Here is a 16181-nt window from a genome sequence, read left to right as displayed (position 1 = left end):
AGAATTGAGCACCCTCTAATAGGGCCATAAAAATACTTCCACATTAACCCTACAACAAAAAGTCACAGCCATGACGAGAAAACGAAATGCAATTTATGCTAATAGAGCATAATTAACATTACTCCGCCTCCGGGTGACAACTAAGAATTAGAAGAGAGACTAGTTCTATAGCTTGCTATACACAGCTGCTCAAATACAACAACACCCACAACTGGACTATCTAAGCTCAGCAACACTTCCACAGGTTACAGTAGCCCAGAATGAACAATTGGGAGAACTTATAAGTAAAGAAGAGGTACGACTAGCAATAGTGACCCGGAAACTACACAAATCTCCTAACGGCACAATACTACAAAACCTTCAGCACTGAACAAATACTCCACCTGACCAGTCTTTTTAATTACATAGCTGGCACCATAAGTGTGACCCCTACAGTGAGCGAGGCCCTTATCACGGTTACTCCCAAACAGGGTAAGGACTCACAACACTGATCCTTTATATCAATGGTACAGGCAAACATTTCTGCCCCATGTGCCAGGATATGGATTAATGGGGTGAGTTTGGATCCATTTCTATTTGGCAGGGGGACAAAACAGAGGTGCCCACTCTCCCCTCTAGTCTTCGCACTTAGTATTGAGCCCCCGGCAGCAAACATAAGAGAGACCCCGAAAATATGCGGTATCGGTTTTGGATCCGAGGACCATAAGATTTCCCTGTTTGCTGATGACATCTTACTAACACTTACAGACCAACAACAATCCCTAGCAATGCTGCAGGAGGTTTTGAGGTGATGTGAAGAGTTAGCGAGTTCACACATAAACCTACCCAAATCAAATCAAACGTAGCTTTATTCAATTTTTGTTAAGAGAATCATAAAAGCACATAAAATCATATAAGTATTACACAAGATAGCACAGCAAAACACATGGAAATAATTAGACACCGTACATTGAATCATGTAGTGCTCAGACGTTTAAAGGTCAAATATTTGGATCCTCTTTACATAATTAGATTTTGGAAAATCAGACAGTCGCATTAAAATCAATTTCCTATATTTCGCTGAACTGTTTGCTGTGAGCGATCATCACAAGTGCACAGTTGCATAACTCTCGACCAATCATTCATCTTCGGGAAACTCATTAGTCTATGCAGTATCCCTAGTCTAAATCTTGTACAAAGGAGTCTGTCATACGTGCCGCAGACTAATGTGAGATATGGTTGAATGCTATGCGTAGTTAAGATCATCAGGTTATGCAATACTGTAGGCTTTGATATTTCTACTGTTAGTCTGAGGGATTAGAGTAGGGTTAAACCTTTCATTTTTAACACTTTTCTTGTCAAAGTGTCCATTGTGCTCGGCTTAGTATAGAACTCTGGGTGGCCTAGATCATGCATAAAATCCGGCACATACTTTGGCCACGCAATTCTTTAAACACCATCGAGTTTAAAAATATAATTTAAAATATCCTTGTTGCGGTTGGTTTCTACAGATGTCCATATTCTGTGCCGTAACATGATTGGTTCCACTTTTATAATATCTGTGACAGATGGAATGCCCAATTCAGAGTGACAGACGTATGAGGAGGTACTACCCGGGACTGCCAAAATGAATTGTAAGAACATGGTTTCGACAACTTGGAGGGCCTGAAGATCAGAGTATCCCCAGATAACCTACCCAAATCCTTCCTTCTTAACTTGACTCTGTCTGACAAGGAGATGAGAGCATTGGTAGCTGTAACCCCCTTCCAATGGGCAAAGAATGAGCTCACATACCTTGATATGAAGATAGCTCCTAAGATCTCAGGGTAATTTATAGCTAACTACCCGCCACTTCTTCGCCAATTTAAGATCGATATTAAGAGGTGGGCTCCCATATACATGTCTTGGCTGGGGAGAATACATGCCATTAAAATGGTGGTCCTACCAAAATGTCTTCATCTCTTCCAGAGCTTACATGTGGAATTAGAACGCAATTATCTACCTTGCTTTCACACCCTTTTCACAAAATGTATCTGGCAAAATAAAAGAGCATGCCTACCCTTTAGCCTCCTCCAGAAACCGGAAGACAAAGGAAGCCTAGCACTCCCTGACTTAGCTTTGTGTTATAAAGCGACTTAACTTTGAGTCATTACTGAGCGGTCCCAGCGAGAGTCGGACAAAAACTGGCTCCACATGGACAGGGCAATAGTGGAGAAGAGTAATTTGGGATGTCCTCTGGAAACTGAAACCACTGTAGTTTACTAGCTGATTTTTGACATTTATGGTGGGACTGCCTGATGGTCCAGCCCTTTTGAACTGAAATCTGAGCCCAACACAAAGATATGCTAGGAGACTCCGTCTCAGACACCCCGGATTTCGCACTTCTGGGCCTACAATTTATCTCCATAAAAATCAAACAAAATCAGACCAGGCTATAATGTGGATCTGCCTGGGGGCAGTGAAAATGGCAATTGCCACAGCCTGGAAAAAGAGGGAAGCACCAGCCCTAACACAATGGCATGCATGACTCTAGCAAGCAGTTACAATGGAAAGCATTAGTGATATCTTTAGAGACAACTTCAAAAACTTTGAATTCACCTGGGGCCCCTTGGTCAGCTACCTCTCCGAAGGTCTCCCACTAGTAGGCTGCCCTTTGCAGGTGAAAGCGATTCATCTCTTCCATTTCTAAACAGTGAGACCCCCACCACTAGCGTACTAACTGTAAGGTACATGCTTAATCCCATGTCACCCGAACGTACTGCTAGGCCTTCTTTTCTTCCTTAATTTTAGGTTGAAAATTCCTGCATTTTTCTGTTTTTATTTCCTTTCTTTTCTGGTTCAAGTTGAAAGGGAGTGGGGTATGAGGGGCATAATTTGGGGAGATTATGGGGCCAATATGTTTTATTAGTTCAGGCAACGTCTTTAATGCTCAGAGAGGGGGGATACCCTGACTGTCCAACAAATGCTGTGTTATGATATAGATTAGGGAAAGCCATAAAGGGATCCTTTTTTCGAATGTATTGCCATGTTATGTATTGGAAAGTCAATAAAAACATGTCTGACAAAAAAGATTTTCCCGGTCTGAAGCCTGGGTAGTATTTTAAAAGATGAGGAGTCTGCTTTTAGAAGCCTGTATCAGTAATTAATTGTCATTGCAATCTCTTCAACATTGATGAAGGAATGAAGCCATGCAACTTTTGTGCCAGCAGAATCTCAAAGAATACTGTACATAAAGAAACTTTAAGGGAATACAGATATCAGTGAGTAAACAATAACATACAAAACAAACAAATGCAGCAATATATTACTAAACAGTTTAGCACTTTCATCATGCTGCAACACAAACTGAAAGCACATGTAAATACAAACATACAATGGGCCAAATGGTGTTCAGACAAAATATCGACAGACAGAAATATTGAGTCTGTAATATCATCACACAGAAATATTGTGTGCAAGGATATCCTTGTCAACAATTTTGATTTTAAGTAATATCGATTTTAGCTGTATCAAAGTCATTAATATAGTTTATAAAAATATTGCTTTAAAGAATATAGTTTTAAAATATTTTTATGTATTGTAATATTTATTTAAATTGAATATTTTATAAAATGTTTGTTTAATTGTTGTTAAGGTATTTTAATATTGTTTTGAAATTGTTAATAAATTTGAAATTAAATTGTATATAGTAACATAATGGGTGGTGGGGTTTATATTGGGTATAGGGTGAGAAGTAAATTAATTATAATTAATTAATAATTGATTTTTAATTTATATTTGTTATTTATTTGATGATTAATTATTTGTTAATTGTAAAATTAATTTTATTTTGTTAATTAACTTTGATGTGCAGGTTGTGTGTTTTGTAGATGTATGTGGTGCAAAGTAAATTAATTACAATTAATTACTAAATAGTTCTTAATTAATATTAATTATCTAATTGATAATTAACTATGTTAATTGTATAAATAATTTTTTAATTATATTTCAGGTGTGTATGTGTGCTTTGTAGGGGTATAGGGTGGAAGTAAATTGTAATTAATAATACCATGTTAATTAATATTATTAATTTAATTGACAATTAATTATGTGAATTGGGTAACGCTAGCATTTTTTGGGGTATGTATTTTGTATGGTTAAAGAGTGTGCAGGAAATTATAATAATTAAGTAATAATGTTAATTTATGATAATTATTCAAATGATAATTATGTAAAATATATAATTCAGATATTCCTTATGTTATATATTTGGTGTAAGTTGTGGCATTTGTAGGATTAAATGAAGTGAAGTTACTTAAGTATAATTGTATTATAGGTAACTAATATTAATAATTTAATTGACAATTCATTATGAAAAATTATGTTTTTTTTATTTTATATATTCATCATGGTTAATTAAATAAAAATTATTTTAGTAAGGGTTAAGTATTATTAATAATTTGATAAATATTTAATTATGCAACAAGTAAATAATACCTATTAAAGATTTTATTTTATATATGTGTTGTGTACTTATTTTAGATATGTGTTCTATAAATATGTTATTTATTATTGTATGTGCTAATTGTGTTGTGCTTTTTAAATGTAAATAACATTGTCTTTATTGGTTAATATTAATTTGGGACTTTAGCGCCAAATTACGAGTCTAGCGGTCTTTGACCACCAGACTCGCGGTGGCAGTCCTGTGGCCATCCTATTCATATGTGGCCATTTGGACTGCCACCTCTGAGCTGGCTGCGCCAGGGATCTGCCGTTCCCTGGCAGTGGCACAGCGGACAGGGATATCCAATCTGCAAGGCAGGACTGCCACGGCCCACCGAACATATTATGAATTACCCCACTGCCAGCCTTTTCATTGCAGTGAGCCCGCCATGAAAAGACTGGCGTGGGAAAACAAAGCGGGCCTTACAAGGCCCCAATGTCCCCGGAGGCATGGTAATGCATTCAAGGGGCCACAAGATGTGCCTCCCTGTTTGCATTCACACCAAGTTCCAGCATGGATTGGACTTCACAGTCCAAGCCGTGCTGGAACTGCTTTTGCGTTCCTATTGTGGTGCCAGTTTTCAGGGCACCCTCTTGGGAACAGTAAAAGAAAAGCCTGCAAGACATGAGTTGAACTCGTACTCTGGTGGGCGGACCATTCATGGCTTTGGCGGTGCTGTGCCGGTGCAAAGCTGGTGAAGCACCGCAAAACTCGTAATCAGGCCCGTGGCTTTGTATATTCATTATAATAATATTTATAGTTATTTAATATATTTATTAAACGTTGTAATAAATATTGATCTGTTCAAGTTAGTCTGTTTCTAATGCTGCACTGACTGGAGTGGAAATAGTTAATTGTTCAAAAAAAAGTCCAACACTTTCCCTACTATTGCACTGACTGGAGTAGGAATGGTAAATATCACCCCTCCGCTATCCAACATGTTCCTTATTGTGGCACTGACTGGAGTGGGAATAGTACATTTTACACCTCCGCAATCCAACACTTTCCCTACTGTTCCTCTGACTGGAGTAAGAATAGTACATTTACCCCTTGGCATTCCAACTTTCCTTACTCCCTTTACAGTCCACCCCTTTTCATAATCTTGCACTGGCCGGAGTGGGAATATTACATTTTAATTTCTCTGCAATCATATAGTTTCCCTCCTGTTGCTTTGACTGGAGTGGGAACAGTACATTTTACCCCTTCGCAATTCATCTCTTTCACTATACTTGCACTGACTGGAGAGGGAGCAAATTTTAAACCCTCCACTTCTAGAACACACTTTCCCTACTGATGCACTGACTGGAGTGGGGGTAGTAACTTTTACACCTCCACTATCTAACACGTTCCCTACTGTTTCACGGACTGGGTTGGGAATTGTAAATGTTACCCCTCCGCAATCCAACACTTTCCCTACATTTGTCTAAATTGTAGTGAGAATAGTATATGCATTTTATAGTGTAGTTTATATTGTTTAAATGTATATTAGTATGTTTTCGTTTCTTGAAAATGATAATAATAATGTTTTTAATATTTAATACATTTTTTGTAAATTGCAATTTTGTATTAGTTAAATGTTTTATTTGTAATAAAAATGATGTTTTAAATATATTTTATGGTATATATATATTATTACATTTACAAAAATGATTACATTATACTATAAATTAAAATTATTAGTTGAATAATATTTTTTAATTAGATCTATGTAAATAAATTTATAGATATTAATATATATGTGTGTTTTACTTTTTGGAAATAATTAAAATTGTTTTCTTTTTATTAAACCATTACATATATTTAATTTTTATTGCATTAGTGTTATTAATAATATATTTAATGTTTACTATTTACATTTATATATTTTTATAGAAACAATAGTTAATACAATGATATGAGAATTTTTTTCTTTCTTGAAATGTTTGTAATTTACATGATAAGTATAGCATAACTATATTTTTGACATTGATATTTATGTCACAATATTTTTGTATGGGTATATTTTTGGGGATTACATTTTGTCAGTGAACCGGGCCAAAACAAATCCAACATTAAAAATATAGGCAATGCATACTAACGTTCTGAGGAATGTGCAATTGTACAAAACTGTTATTTCTGCCCCAATAACCAGCTCACCTTCAACATTACAAATTGAATACTAAGGGGCTTATCACGATGTTGGAGTTGCCACCCAACCGACACCATCTTGGACTCAGGAGGACCGACCGACCTGAGGTCGGCGGTTCCGAACACTGTTTGGTTGAATTCCCACTGTTCTCTATGTGAGCTTGTGTTACAGCCATAAACTGACCATAATACAGGATCCTATAGAGAAATGGGTGCATGTGTAAAACCCTGCAGAATGGTACCAGCCTTACAGTGCAGGGTTTCACAGGGGGGTACCCTGGGTACCCCCTGGACCACCGGCCTTAGACCATGGGGGCAGGGCCCATCAAAGTCGCTTTCCGACAGCCTTTCCATGTTGGAAACATCGTAATACCGGCGGCGCAAATGCCATCCATAGGGGGTTACGGTGTGGTTCCAATTGACAGGAACCCTCTGAGCACCGGCCAGAACTGAGTTGGAACGACTGTCTGGTTTACATTCCGACCACAAACTTCGTAATCAGGCGTTGGGCCACAAACCGACCGAGTGTCCCGGAAAGTCTCTGACCAAAGTTGGGAAGCTTTGGACTAGAGGTCAGAGGTTTTCCGACCGACATTGTTATTGCCCTTTAAATAACCGGAAACATGCAACAAGCAGAAATAATAAGGAACTCATAAAATCAAAAACATGAAAACCTGAATCAGAGTGAATGCATTTTGGAAAGTTATAGTTCATGGAGAAGTATTTTGTTTGTAATGGGTAGGTAACACGGAAGCAAACATGGATTCCCACAGAAGGGGTATGGTGACAAATGCTTTGAGACAATATCCTATTAGGCAGTGAATTCCTACAACTTTAGTCACTTTATAGATTATAGAATAGATTGCTACAGCAGAACCATTCGCCTACCTTTCAGGGACCAGAATACCATCATGAAAGCTTGCTGATGACAGCCACTCCAACACCCGCAGCTGATGCTGGTTCACATAGCGCAGAATTACATACTTCCGATACGAAGGAATATCTAGGTGCCAGACAAGAGGACAAAATGTTATGTGTGCCCATAGTGACCATACATATTCTCAAGACAACCCTTCATGTTAATACTACTTGTGTATCTCACAACTAAAGCACTGACAAATGATCTAGCTACAACTGCTGGTCATCATCTATATTTATATCAATGCATGATCGAGAAATATGTGAACTGCTTTGGGTACAAGTTTTCAGCCATTATAAACTACGTTTGTGTTTTATGCATTTATGCAACTATGGTCTCAATCTTCAAAATGAAAGGTACTTTTCGAGGGGTCCACCACAACACCCATTGATTTTGACGCTGCCCCCTATTTAGAAGAGCAGCGTAAATATGAGACAGCGCCAAAATTAAGACCAGGAACAATCTGGTCTTAAACAGGCGAAATGAGGAAAAATGCCTTATTTCTCCTCATTTTTGCTGTTTCCATGTGTGCTGCGTTGTGCAACGCACGTGCAAACAGCAAAATGCCAGTGATTGTTTACAAGCAGGAATATAGCCTCTCACCACTATGTGAACGAACCCGACCCCGACCAACCTAGCCCCTCTGGTGTCCAACCACCTGCAGCACCTGCGTCAGGTACAACTGGGCAAACCACCACCCCCACTCCTGCCACATCCCAGGAAACACCCAGGATCCCTGCCCCACCACCACAATGCAGCCAGGCTGGCCAGGAGGGACACGGTGTACCGGGCACCCAGGAGGAGGCAGGCGACAACGCCAATGCCACCCCTCAGGGGTCCCGGAGACCCGATGTGCCCACAAGGGCAGGCCAGGTGCAAGTGGGCAGGGGTGGTGGGAGTGGAGGACGGCGGAGGCGCGAGCCTGACCGGTTGGCTGCGGAACCGGTATATTCCCATGTCAGAAACATCCTGGACACATACCGGCAGGACACCACGGGCATGGCCCAGGTTGTGTCCATCCTCGAGGAGATCAAGACCCAGCAGGCCCAGCAACATGCGGAGCAACATGCCTGTCTACTGCGACACCAAGGGCGGATGGAGGACAGACAGGCTGAGCTCGTGACGGTGTTCACGGGAATTCACAGTACACTCCGTCGGATAGCCGACAACATGGGCAACCCTCCCTGTGCCACCAGGCGTAGAACATCACCACCCACAGGGAGGGATGAGGAGGAGGAGGAGGAGACATCCGACGGAGCATCCCAAACATCGTCACGGCCTGCTTCTGAGGGTCCCCGCAGGAGGGCGGGTCGTCCACGGAAAAGACCGTGAGGGTCAGTGCAACAGCACCATCTCCCAGGACACCTGGCCCACTGGACCAACAGCAGCACAGCAGCAAAAGACATTCTCTGCCACATGGACTTGCTGGTCACTGTCTGACCAATGTTGACAAAGACTGTGGCATGGACTCTGAGGATTTCCAATGGCAAGGACACCAACTCCCCTAGTGAACTTTGGATTCCACACACCCGGAAAGCCCCTCATGTCATACCCCCCCCACGTACCCCAACCAAAATAAAAAGTTACACCATAAAGAGAAGATGCCTACATTTTGCATTATTACCTTACATGTGTCTTGTAAAGTCTAACCATGCCTGAGTTCTCATTTGACTTCAACCATCCACACCCTGGGGCCTGAGTCTGGCACAGGACACACATGGGTCACATTGTATTAGGCAAGACAGACATGGAGCACCATACACACCCGTGATGGGCCCAACCAGCTGAGGGGATGGCCGCACAACCGTGCCGACAGACATATTGAGTACAGCGACAGCCATGCGCAGAGGTCAGGGATCATGTGGAGTGTCCTGTGGGGCACCCAGGTATGTGTGGACAGGTTGCAGAACCATGTCCTGCAGGCTTGAGTCAGGTGGATGCAGAGAATGGTGGCCTGGCCAACGTTGGATGCATGGGGATGGCACATGTCACAATACCCACACAGTCATGGACATCATGCACAATACACAGTCTAATCCCACACAAACAGCTAGCATCTTGCTACTCTACACATAGACACATAGCCACTATCACGGAAAACCATGCCAGACATGCCGGATGCACCGTGGCAACACACCAGCATTGACTGAGAAGAGGCACCTTGGAGGCATAGGGACACCTTTATTATTCATGTGTTCGGGAATGCAGAGGCAACTCGGAGTACACATGAACAGGTCATGTGGAGTAACATGTGGGTCCAACACTGGAACCCCCCTTCTGCAGCACAAATGCGTGATAGCCATGGAACTGGCACACAAGTGTCGGCTAACAGCTAAACACCCCCTGCTGCTCACGGAGAGGCTGCCATACACCATTGATCCTCTGATGTGGAAGTCCCACACCATGTCAAGCCAATGCAAACCGTATGTGTCCGAGGGCAGTGTAACACACATTGATGCCATCATCACAATCCACAATCCCATCACAGATGACTGTCAACAAGTCTGACCATCTATTCAGGTGTTCCCAGCTGCATGTCATGTGTCCCATGGTGATGCGACATGTCTGCAGAGGAACCAAACATCGACAGGGGCAGTGTGCACACATCGTAAACAACTGCCACACCCAATACACCCCTGATGCATCCCTTACCCTAAGGAGACTTCCAAACTTGTCCGTGCGTGTAACGCTGAGTCAGCACACGATGACGTGTCCATGAGGAATAGCAGTGCCACAACAATGCAACCAGCAGACGGCATGCGCAAGTACCTGGGGATGAGAGACACACTAGAAGTCAGCCACAAAAAGCACAGCCACTTGCATGTGCATGTACTCGACACATGTAAGGATGACAACATGCTAGGTCACAATTATGACTGGGGAGCCTCAATTTGCAGGATTCAGCGCCTATTTAAACTTTACCTGAACCTTGGAGGGGACGCTTGACTGCACGGCGCCCGAGGTGTTGTAACCGCTTTCTGCTGGGGTGGCTGCTGCGGTCCTCGTGGTGACGGAGGCAGGAGACCACAGCCCCCAGAAGCCCCTGCAGTGGCCCCGCCCCAAACAATCTCGCTTTCGCGCCCGGAGGCGCTCATAAGCTGCAGACTTCCTCCGCGGGACCAGCCGGGCTAAGCCCGGGCAAAGGGCGGGCCGTCTGTGGCCGTCTGGAGCCAAAGGAGGCCGGGCCTGGCCCTGTTCCTTGCGCCTACGCGGGATGCTAACTGTGTGGAAGTATCCCCGGCCTCATCCATTGGACTCCGAGACTCTTGCATCCAGCACTGTTAATCAGGTCGTTTTACTCCTAGTTATATGTATGTTATTTGGTGCTGTTAAGATTGATTTCTTTGACAGTCCCCATTGGTGGGTCTGAGGTGTCCACTAAGAGGCATTGATGTGGATACTGTACTTATCAGGCACATTACCCCCAATTTCTGCGTTAGTATAAACAGGTGGGGTAACGTCAACAATAACAAATAAAAAAAATTCTGGACCATGGTCAAGTCAAAGAACCACCAACCAAGGATGGAGGGAGGGGTAAAGGGTACCCTGGACGCTTTTACTATACGCGCCGAGTCACTGTTAGCCCATGAGATCCAGCTGACCGAGCAGCGGCTCTCGCTAGATTCCCTAATAGCCAAGAAACGGTCCTCGTTGGGCAATATAGCTCTCTGCCCCACGCCCGGTGGAGGGGCCCGTTTATCCCAAGTAACACAAGCCCATCCAATCCAGTCCGACTCCACTGACATACTAACGGTGGCAGAGTGTAGTTCACAGGGGTACTCAGATACATTAGGCCCGACCATAACAGACCTCACCAATAAAGGCAGCCTGAAGCAATTGTCTGGCAATACCAACACCCTGTTGGTTATCGAAAATAATACATTGGGAGGAGAAGATCTAAGGGGGGCGACTAGCGTCCAACGATTAGCGCCTAATACAGAACCCACACAGGCCCCCATTAGTGAAGTGATTACATGCTCCAAGAGATCCCAACTAGTGACAGGGCACCTAGATAGAGGTGGAACGCTCTTAGCAAACCGTCCTAGCAAGCCTAGCCGCAGAGGGCAAACCAAGCCTTGCAAAGGAGGTAATATGAACCCTGAGAACACAGTATGTCCAGCTTGCCAAAATATAAACGGGGTGGTGGGGCTGCATGACATCACCACAGCATTTGGGGAAAAAATGGAACAGCTCCTACTTCTACATCCAGTCATGACAGCAATTTCCAACCTGGTTGGGAAAATAAGTAGGATGGTAGACCCAGTTAGCGGACAGCCATCCAGGACCAAGCCACAGAGGAGGGAGGAGGAACCAGTAATGGCTGATTGTGGGAATAAGGCCGCTACTAATATTGACCCCGGGCCCAGAGATCACAGGGAAATACACTTGGAACAAGTGAATACAAGTAACGGGATCCCGTGTTGTAAGGCCCAGGGTAACACACGAATCCTTCCTGACCCTAAGGACGTCTGTCGGGGACTAAAAGAGCCTGATAATGCTGACAAGATCATTGGGAATGTTTGCGCCCAGAGTACCCCAGGCCTCCAGACACTGGATTTACCCCCCGCTTCTAGCCCCTACTCGATTGTGTTAGTAGGAGTGGCTGGTCTTAACAAAGATAGTGAAGAAACGACCAGCACACTGATTAATAAAGCCTCGCACTGGCTACTCAGTAATACATCTGCCAGGAGTTTGCAGCACAGGCACATCCTTATGGCTAGGAGAGCTGCCTGGATTGGAAACACTGAGAAAAAATTTGCGGGCGACTGTGTGATTGTCAATTTTAGGCACCCCGAGCTAGTCAGAGATCTGCTTGATAACCGTCACGAGGAGGGTGGCAATGGGTCCTGTATTAGGATGTTACCCCTGCATTTCTTTTACAAGAATAGAGCCCTAGAGACTGGGACGAGATGGCAGGGGTCTGGGGTCGTTAAGAAAAGGAGGGAGGAGGTTCGTAGTAATGTAGTGAACAGATTTGCCCCCCTCTCAAGTTTGTCCGCCCTGGATGAGCAAGACTGACTGACGAAAATAGGGAGCGGGGAGATTGAGATAGAACCAGATAATCATCGCATTATTGGAGACACATACCCATTAGGGGCACCTGATCTGGAACTAGGGGCACCTGATTTAGATTTAGTAGTTGGCAACGCAGTAGGGTTGGGGAGGGAAGCTGAAATCATGACCCCTTCAGTTAACTGTTTAAATACGTGTACTCCCCCAAGAAAGTTGCCCGGAGCACTCAAGGGCCCAGATTTAAATCACAAAGAACTGAGGCTGATTTCCTGGAACATTGCAGGGCTTGTAACCAAGACCCAAAATTTGGACTGGCTAGACTTCATTAAAAAACATCATGTCATCTGTCTCCAGGAAACATGGGAAACAAGCAATAATGCGTCATTCCTCGAAGGCTATAAATCGTTTTTTGTCGCGGCCCGGAAATCACCCATGGGCCGCGCCAAGGGTGGGTTAATTATGTTCGTGGCATTGGCACTGCAAGGGAGGTGGGTAGACCTGGGGTGGGATTCAAGTTGCCTCCAGGGTGTAAGATTTACATCTAAGGGTACAAAGATCATTTTTATAAACTTTTATAATGCGGGACAATCTCAGTTAAATTTGGCTGAGCTGGAGGAGAGGCTTACTAGCCTAATTGACACAAGGGATGCAGGCACCCAGTTAATCCTTATGGGGGATTTTAACTGCCATCAGTGCCCCCACCTGAAATGGGAAGGTGGTACGTGGGATGCCTGTCCTTCTACTAAGGGCTGGCACCCGGAGCACTCCAGAGAGGGTCTGGCACTTAGCAGAATTTTGAGCAAGTTTGCTCTAACTCACACGATGGACATGATTGGGTGCGGGACGCCTGATACAATGGTTCCGTCCTTTAAGGGGAGGGGAAATGACTCAATTATCGATTACATCTTCATATCCATTGTCTTAGAAAGTAGGGTAGGCCACTTTGAGATAAAGCCAAGCGTGTTCAGTGACCATAACCCTCTGGCATTGTCACTGGTGGACACGCTCTGTATCAAAGTGGCTAAAAAGACCACCGTGGGCGAATATAGGGCTAGGGATCAGGGGAGGAGAATTAAATGGAGTAACATTGATGGCAATGAACTCCATAGAGTTCTCCTCGCCAATGCAGAAAATTACACCTGGAGGTGCCTAGATCCTAACGTAGAGGGGACGGACCTGATTACAGCGTTCGAGGGTACTGCTCAGCATATAGATAGCCTTTTAAGAAGTAAACCGAAGCCCCAGGCAGATTTTCACCCTAGATGGTTCGATAAGAACTGTTCAAAGGCCCACAGGGACCTGAAGTTGGCTCTAACAACAGTCCCAAAGGATAAAGGAAAGATCGCCGCATGCAGGAGTCGCTACAAAAAAGCGACCAAGTTGCGGAAAACTTCCTTACAAATTGAAGCATGGGAATCTTTAAGAGAGGCCGCAGAGCTCAGAGACTTGAGCAGCTTCTGGAAGGTAATAAATGCCCCGTGTTTCCAACCCCCAAACAAACCCCAAGTGGCGTCTCATATCTTGCCAGAAGCGTGGGAGGCGCACTTCATCAGCTTGTATAATCGTGGGGAATTTGAGGAGCAGACAATTCCAGTCATAGGACTCTCTTCCTGTGCCTGGACACCCATTACGGTGGCTGAGGTCCAATTGGGCATAGATGGCCTGGTATTGAGAAAGGCGCCAGGGCCGGATGGGATACCCCCAGATTTATTTAAAAGCCAGCTAGACCTTTGGGCGCCCATACTAACTAGGGTGTTCAACACAGCTATTGAGGTAGGTATGCCTAGATCCTGGTCTACGGCCGTCATCGTGCCCATATTCAAGAAGGGTAATAGAAATGAACCACAATGTTATCGCCCAATATCCCTCATAGATGTTAATGGCGAAGGTCTTGGGGAGAGCCATTCTAAACCGCTTAATGATTTGGGCCGATGAAAACAACATCATCACGGATGTGCAGTATGGTTTCCGAAATGGGCGTTCCACAACTGACCATGCCTTAATCTTTATCATCTGGTGGCAAAGTACACCGTGGCCAGGGAAGGTACAGTTTATTTGGCATTTATGGACCTCTCAGCAGCTTTCGACTGTGTGAACAGAAGAAAGCTGTGGGAAATCTTGAGAGCCATGGGCGTGGACCCAGGATTGATCCATGCTTTACGAATGCTCCACCAAAACACCACGGCGCGGGTCAGATTTACTGATGAGGGCGATGTCACAGAGGACTTTCAGTGTCGCGGTGGGGTGAGACAAGGATGCATCCTTGCGCCCTTCCTGTTCACGCTCTACATCAATGGGCTCGATAAGGCGCTCGGAGACTTGGAGGCAGATTGTCCCTGCATCGGGAGGAGAGGCATACCCGTCCTCCTATATGCAGACGACGCGGTCCTCTTGGCGCGCACAGGTAGGAGCTTGCAGGCCCTCATTAGCGGATTTGTTAGTTTTATGGCAGACCTTGACCTAGTTCCTAACCTCACAAAGTCATACGTTATGGAAGTGGGTAAAACCCCCCAAACGAATTGCGTTTTTACCATAGGTACACATAAACTCGAGAAGGTAAAACTTTTTAACTATCTGGGGATCCTATTCGATAAAGACCTAAATTTTAAACCCCTCGTAAATCACAAATGTAGCCAACACCCTAGTGCGGTGGGGTCAATAATGATTTATGCATGCAGACTTGGCCGTTGGTCACCCAATGAAATAGCGCACTTATATAGTTCTGTTTGCTGCGCTAAAACCCTGTATGGAAGTGAGGTGTGGGGCTTCACAGACGGGGAAAAAATTCAATTGGAGGAAAACAAGTTTTTAAGAAGACTCCTGCAAGTGCCTCAAAGCACCCCTTCCTTTCTAGTCCACGAAGAGCTGGGTATTTCCCATATTAGTGAGAGGGCTTGCCTCAAACCTATCATTTGTTGGATTAAAATCTGGACAAACCCTGAGGCAAGTCTAAGTAGACAAATCTTGGAGGATGGTATGAAGGGGGACAAGGGGCCGCAAATACCCTGGCTTACATATGTAAGGGACACACTAAACAGTCTGGACCATGCCAATTTCTTTAATGATCCCGCCACACTAGCTAACAGAGACAAGGGTGTCATAAAGGCAGACTTCCTACGATATTCATCCAGGGTTAGAGAGGAAAGGGAAGGGCGGAAAAGCACCGTAAGACAATACCAGCTCACAAAAACTTGTGTGGGCATGGAATTTTACCTGTCCAATATACACAATAGACAGGATAGATTCCTGATGACAAGATTCAGGCTAAACCTTTTGCACCATATTCTATCAGTCCCAGCTGGTTTTGCAAGCGATGTAAGCATAAAAGGGTGTTGCGGCTGCGATCTACGATCTCTGCAAGATACCCTTCATTTCGTCCTAATTTGCCCATTTTATGCCTACCCAAGGACACGGTTTTCAAAAACCATTCTGAAACGCTCCAAAATCAGACAGGCTAAAGTGGCCCTTTTATTTCTTAAACTCTCCGCTGACCCCTTTGTATTATTTAGCACTGTGCACTTTTTGCGATTGGCAGTTAGACTAAGAAACACCAGCGGAGAGGACTAACTGTTAGGGTCGCTCCCCAGTTTAAATGTACATAAAATATACTAATTGTCTGAGAAAGTCGCATATAATGGATTATAGTACTTGACTGTCCCG

General features: G+C 44.1%; 1 protein-coding gene across 1 annotated transcript in view; it reads right to left on the bottom strand.

Annotated features, from left to right (window-relative positions):
* LOC146772835 (rho guanine nucleotide exchange factor 11-like) overlaps positions 1 to 16181 on the bottom strand; it is a 337239-nt gene that overhangs the window by 273788 nt on the left and 47270 nt on the right. Inside the window, 1 exon segment of the mRNA XM_085637036.1 lies at positions 7478 to 7592. Within this exon segment, the coding sequence (XP_085493162.1) occupies positions 7478 to 7592 (115 nt within the window).

Source organism: Triturus cristatus, chromosome 12, assembly GCF_964204655.1.
Source record: "Triturus cristatus chromosome 12, aTriCri1.1, whole genome shotgun sequence".
Classification (NCBI taxonomy): Eukaryota; Metazoa; Chordata; class Amphibia; order Caudata; family Salamandridae; genus Triturus; species Triturus cristatus.
Note: the sequence above shows the minus strand (reverse complement) of the source record. Positions and strands in the feature narration are given on the sequence as shown.